This window comes from Delphinapterus leucas, chromosome 10 (assembly GCF_059928025.1).
Source record: "Delphinapterus leucas isolate spDelLeu-1000000601 "Yukka" chromosome 10, BTC_Dleu_Yukka2, whole genome shotgun sequence".
Lineage (NCBI taxonomy): Eukaryota > Metazoa > Chordata > Mammalia > Artiodactyla > Monodontidae > Delphinapterus > Delphinapterus leucas.
In genome coordinates this window covers 41,231,144-41,237,750 of record NC_143138.1, presented here as the reverse complement: position 1 = coordinate 41,237,750, position 6,607 = coordinate 41,231,144, and the positions used below count along the sequence as shown (strand labels likewise).

General features: G+C 47.3%; 1 protein-coding gene across 2 annotated transcripts; it reads right to left on the bottom strand.

The window, feature by feature from the left end:
- Positions 1-1,825: 1,825 nt before the first annotated feature.
- Positions 1,826-6,178, bottom strand: LOC111178666 (HLA class II histocompatibility antigen, DM alpha chain). 2 transcript variants are annotated; one of them, XM_022581569.3, is made up of 5 exons: positions 6,018-6,178; positions 4,532-4,816; positions 2,817-3,095; positions 2,463-2,591; positions 1,826-2,119 (listed from the first exon to the last, which is right to left on the bottom strand). In XM_022581569.3, exons 1-5 carry the CDS (start codon positions 6,103-6,105, stop codon positions 2,115-2,117), a joined length of 786 nt encoding a protein of 261 aa, XP_022437277.1. In that variant the 5' UTR covers positions 6,106-6,178; the 3' UTR covers positions 1,826-2,114. The 2 variants fall into 2 exon arrangements, with proteins under 2 accessions (XP_022437277.1, XP_022437278.1); XM_022581570.3 differs by having other exon boundaries at positions 2,466-2,591; positions 6,018-6,120.
- Positions 6,179-6,607: the final 429 nt, after the last annotated feature.

Sequence of the window (6,607 nt, the reverse complement as noted above, 5' to 3'; positions counted from 1 at the left end):
ACGGGGTGTGACTTGTCTAAGGTCACACAGCATAATAAAAGCAGTTTTGAGACTTCCCTGGTGGTCCAGTGGTTAGGACTCCATGCTTTCACTGCTGAATGCCTGGGTTTAATCCCTTGTTGGGGAAATAAGATCCCACAAGCTGTGCAGGGCAACGAATAAATAAATTAAAGCAATCTTAAGGCTTGACTGGCAGGAAGTTTCTGGATAAGTTGGAAAATGGAGAGAGAGAAATCAGGAAGAACTAGAAAGCAATGGGACAGATGTAGAATGGTAAAATGAAAAGAAAAGAAAAACATCTCAAAGGGAGAACATACAATACTTGAAGGTAGATTCAAAGTAGTTTCCAGAAAAGAAGTTAATGATGCTGCTAAATTCCCCAGTGAAAATCCTTGCTAAGTTTTCTACATGCCAAATGCTGTTCTAAGCATTCTACAAGATGTTAATTTATTTAAGCCTCACAACAACCTTATTAAGGTGGGCACCATTGTTATCATCATCCTTTTACAGAAAATGGTACCAAGACACAGAAAGGTTAAGTAACTCGCCCAAGGGCACACAGCTAAAATTTGACAGTCACGATTGAATTCCCAGCGGTTTGGTTCTGGACTCCACACTCTTTTTTCTATAAATTTATTTATTTTATTTATTTATTTTTGGCTGCATTGGGTCTTCGTTGCGGTGAGTGGGCTTCTCATTGTTGTGGCTTCTCTTGTTGCAGAGCACGGGCTCTAGGCATGTGGACTTCAGTAGTTGTGTCATGTGGGCTCAGTAGTTGTGGCTCACTGACTCAGTAGTTGTGGCTCGCTGGCTCTAGAGCACAGGCTCAGTAATTGTGGTGCAAGGGCTTAGTTGCTCCGCAGCATGCGGGATCTTCCCGGACCAGGGATTGAACCTGTGTCCCCTGCATTGGCAGGCGGATTCTCAACCACTGCGCCACCAGTGAAGCCCTGGACTCTGCACTCTTAGCCAGTACATATGCTGCTCTTAGAAATGAGATGGTTCAGAGGAGATGCCAATTCCTGGGAAGAAGTGGATATTTTCCCTTAGATTAGATTCTGATACGATGCAAAGAACAGAGACTCTTGCACCAATACCAAAATAATTTCACTCCTCACCTTAATGCCACCCCCTCCTCCAAAGCAACTCCCAAACACCAAGAAAAGCAAGAAACAAAGCACATGCAAAGGAAATTACCACTAGTAGACATGTGCCCCCTGCCCCCACCATCCACCCAAGACAGCATCATCACAGTTCTCCTTGGACGGTCCACTCAGGCCAACGAACAGATCGTCTGAAAGGACACATGAATTCTGGGCCCTTCCAGGCTGTTCACGCTTCATTTCAAGAACTTTGGATTTTACTCTTTTCACAAAACCGGAATGACTGAGTTAGAATAGCATCTGAAGGCTTATTTTTCCATTATGAGCTCTTGTTTTCTCAGCTATGATGTAGGTTGAAGGCAGTTATGTATTCCTCAAGGCAGCCTATACTAGGCGTAAACATTTCCACAAACAGTAAATTGCAAAAAAGATCCAAAAAAACCTGCAAGCAGCTTCCTCCACCATTCTGTGAGCAGATTATCAGAAAGTGGCTCTGCCTTCATTGCTCACATATTTTGCACAAACTGATAGGAGTAAAAGCCATCGTGCTGTACTGAGACCAGGGAACGGGAATCAGCTGAGGAATTAGGGGTTTTCCCATTTCTCTCCCTAAGGAGGGCAGACGTGTCAGATTAAGGCTTGTTGAATTTGACATGACAACTTACTCAAGTTAAAATATCCAGAAATAAATATCATGAGTGAAAAAAGAAGCCACACTGATATTAAGAAATGAGATTTATTGCTTTGACATGGTAGTGATGTGGTCGTGATAGGAAAGCCACTCTGGGTTCCCCCGGATGCAAAAGCCCAGGGACAGCAGAGCCCCCAGCTGAGAAACCTGTACACACACACACACACCACACCACACACACACACACACACACACACACCGGCGGAAGGCCCAGGGCCTCCTGCTCTGAGAAGGAGAGATCCTGGGTAGGATGTGAGAAACTTGAACACCTCTTGCTTGGATGGCTGCAGCTGTTGGCCTCAGACTCTGGTCAGGAAGAGTCAGTCTGAGGAGAGAGAAGGATGGAGGAAAGCCATCAGGGGGATCCTCATCGTCCCCAAAGGCCCTTTCTGGCCTGCAACACACCCTATAGAAGTTGATCTCTCCTTCTCTCCAAATCATCTCCAAGCACCCTTCCTCCAGCCCCCCACATCACTCCTCTCCCACGCAAAGCCATTCTCATGACCTAGAACTGGGTGTGTGTATTTGGGACCTCAACCAGGAGGATGTCCCACGGTGCCCAACACAGGCCTCCCCACCAAGGGCCTGAGGACCACTGTATGCGCTCCCCAGGCCACAGGTCGGTCCCGGCACACCCACATATGCCCTCTCCAGATGCCCTGACATACCACCTGAGCAAGGTTTTCGGAAGTAGATGATGAGGACTGAGCCAACAACGATGCCCAGCACACCCAGGCCAAAGGCTACACCGCACAGCACGTTCTCCAGAAGATCGGAAGGCAGCACATTCTGGGGCACTAGAGCAAAAGGGGAGCCAGTCAGCCCAGAGACCTGGTTGGGGAGCCCCAGGGGAAAGACACGGGTGTCTGGAATGGCAAGGGAGAAACTGCGGCATGGAAGACTGAGGTCAGTTCAGAGTGAGAACTGACTAAACAAGGGCCCAGTGGAGAAAGAAGTCCTCCTGTGGGTCTACCCCCTTCTGCCCCCCAAAGGAGCTAGGCTTCCATGGAGAAGTGTCTCACCCCAAAAGGCGATTGCTGTGTAGCTGTCAATCTCATGAGTCACGATGCAGGAGAAAAGATCAGAGGGCGCTGGTGTGAAGTTTAAGTAAGAAAAGGCCTGGAAGGTGAGTCCATCGACGGCTGAGACAAAAGTGGGCCTTGCTCCTTCCACAGGGGCCGAATCATGCTGCCAGTTCACAGTCAGTGTGGGTGGGAAGAGGTTGCTGACGAAACAGACCAGCGTGTTGGGCTTGCCGAACTCCAGGGGCTTCAGAGTGAACACCTCAGCGATGGGGAGGCCTGTGGGGGTACTGAGGTGAGGGAAAGAAGCGACTAACTCAGATGGGACCCCTGTGTGTGGAGGGGATGTGGCATACGGAGGGGACATGAGAGAGGGGGAGATAGGCCTCTGAGGGAGGTCTTTGTCTAGGCAAGAACCAGACCTGGACCAGAGCCAGGCCACTCTGGACCCTCCACCCTGACTTCCTGCAGCACTTCCTGTCTGGACCTCACATCAGCAACTGATCACACTCTGTCTTCTCATTAAAATGCAGCACATTTTAATTAGGACTTTGGGATGAACAGATACACACTACTATATATAAGACCGATAATCAACAGGGACCTACTGTATAGCACAGGGACACCTACTTGATACTCTGTGATACCCTATATGGGAGAAGAATCTCAGAAAGAATGGACATATGTATATGTATAACTGAATCACTTTGTTGTGCCCCTGAAACTAACACAACATTGTAAATCAACTATATTCTAATATAAAATAAAAATTAAATTTAAGAAAATAAAGATCACCACCACCACCAAAAAAAAAAAAAAGAACCAAACAGTAAAAAAAATTGAAAATACGAATTTTAAGGGTAGTTTCGAGGATCTATATGTTTGGATATATTTGAAAGATATCCTGATCACATCCATACTTTTTTTAATTTACCTCATCATCCAATTAATGTCAACTCAGTTTTGATATGGTATTGTAGTTTAAATCTTGGCAAATGCACATTAAAAACACATTATGATTGCAAACTATTACGTTTAGAATGGATGGACAATAAGGTCCTGCTGCGTGGCACGGGGAACTACATCCAATTTCCTGGGATAAAGGAACGTATGTATGTGTACGGCTGGGTCACTTTGCTGTGCTGCAGAGACTGGCACAGCAATGGTGTGTCAACTATACTTCAATAAAAAAACACATGATGATGCTCAAACAAATATGGTAGGATAATAAAATAAACAATCATTAACAGAGCTTGATTAACCTATGTAGTTAAGCCTAGTTTACCAAGGCACTTAGTACCATTTCCCTACCTCAGCTGGGGCTTTCATCTACTATGATCCATCAGCATTTCCTAACAAACTCAAATTTTTTGGAAAAAAAATAATAAAATAAAATAAAAGGTAGGCACATCACCAGATGCTTCTATTCTCCCCTCCCTCTTGCTGAGCATCGCAGCACAAGCCCTAATACTCAGTAGGCGTCTGTTGGCCTCTGTTGAATTCATTAAGTTCCGTAGTTTTGAATGCCTACTACATCCCAGGGACTTTTCTTCTGCCCCAAAACAAAAACAGAGTACAGATCATGAGTGGTAGAAAAATCAATATCCAAGGAGAGAACCAGAAAGCAGGAGAGATGGGGAGCTGGTGAGAAGGGGAGTAATTCAGTGTATCATGAGGTTAAGAGGGCAGCCCACCCCCCAAAAATATCCCCTGACCTCTAGACACTGGGATTTGCCCTTCAAGCTCTGGGCCAATTTCCTCGACGATCGCCCGGCAGAATGCTTTGTCAAAGAAAATGTTGGAAGTATCTCGAGACTTGTGAGCCCAGTCAGCAAATTCAGGCAGGCGAGGCACTCGGATATTCTGGGAAAAGTCGAAGGAGAAAAGCTGGTCCTCGTTGTAGGATTCGGAGAGCCCCACGTTGGGATTCCAGATCTGGCAGTACATTGTGTGCAGGAACGTGTGGTTTTGCAGCTCATCCTTCCACCCTGGAGTAGGAGCTGCAAAAGAGACAGAGTGGTGTCCAAGGAGGTGGGAGCCACCTCCTCTTTAGCTTAGAAAACAGCAAGGCCTGCTTCAGGTAGAGGGGGGAGAGGTGGGTTGCCTCCCAGTGGGAGCAGAAAAGAAATTACGGGATCTCGCCAAACTTACCCAGCCCATAAAAAGGCCAACTGTTTAAAGTTGTAACAAGTAATTCAGAATCACAATGTTGGTTGTATCTTTGTGCCTAAAGGCACCCAAGCCAAAGAGGTAAGTGGCAGCTAAAATCAAACCTGCATTCTGCTCACCAAACCATGCATCCTGGCATAGGGTTACATCCTCCCAAAGGTCTCCACCTTTGCCTGATCCCCGGGAGGCCATCCTATTGACTTGTGAAGGGCCTGGATGGGCTCCCAGTCTTCACGTGGATATGTGAAGGAATGGCGGTGGCCTCCCTAAGCCATAGATGGCACTGCCCCATCCCATCCCATCCCATCCCCAGACACACATGGCAGACTGAAAAACCACTCTCCAGGCTTCTTTTCAGCCGCTTCGTTGGCACCAGGCCTCTCTGAAAATAACTTCCCCTCCCTCAACCCTGCAGACCTTGCAAAGACAGGACTGGGGGAATGGCACCATAGCTGCAGGAAATAATCTCTAATTCTTTGAAGCTCCTGGCAGGAATCTCCCCAGCCAGGAGGAAATCTTCGACTCAAAACCCAATACCCAGAATGATAGAGTAAGAGGGGTCTTCCAGGTTCTTCTTCCATTCTGCCCCATTCTTTTCAAAGAAGGAACTAAGGACCAATAAAGTTAAGAGACTTTTCAAGAATCATAAGGTGAACTGATGACAGAGTGCAGAGTAGACTCCCAAGTAGGAACAGTGGAAATAACATTTGTTTTGCTCAAATCCCTGCTCTACCACTTTCCAACGGGGTGAACTTCCACAAGTTACTTAAACTCTGAGTCTCATTTCCTTCATCTGGAAAGTGGAGATAATAATCTCTGCTTCAAGAGACTGTCTTCAATGAAACCTACAAAGCACCTCTGGCATTGTTTGCCATCCATCCATAGTATAGCTCTCTTTCCCAATTCTGCTATCGTTTCCACTCTCTCATAATACTTTCACCACTTACAAAGCACTTTCACCGCTTTCAAATGCCCCGGCTCCCTAGGTTCTACCCCAGTCAGGATGGAAGTAAACGGGAGGTACTGCCATACCTTCAGGGGCAGTCCAGGACTGGGGCAGCAGCCACAGAAGGGGTAGCAGCCGTAGCAGCGCAGCTCCCTGGCTCAGCTCATGATCCATATCTTCACACCTCCCAGTGGGCTTGGAGCTACCAGGCGGCTGACCCAGGTCCCCAGATTCCTTCCCAGATCATGTTTCTCCAGCTCACTTCCCATAACTTCTCTTGTCATTCTGGCTAAGCCAATCACAGAAAGTGTAGGGTTTGACGTCATCGGTCGCTGGGGAGAGACCAGGAGCGAGCACCCTTCTTAGGACTAGGCTCTTTTACCAGGCCAGCCTAGAGGCTGTAGATGGGTTGGGGAGGCAGTGGAGGAATGTCTGCCTCCTGGTGAGGATCCCTCTTTAGTATCTGGCAGTCAGCCTCAGCCTGTAACCCCACCAAGGGACTCTTCTGAGCAGCACTGCCCTGTGGCCGAATAATAAACTGGGTAAGTTCATCTTCCCATGGTAACCCCCCAGGGCTCTTCAGACCCTGTCTTCTACCTCCCAAGCCCCCTCCTCTTTCTCACAAAATTTATTCTCCTTCAGGCTTTAGCTCTCTTCCTTCTGCAGAAATAGACTG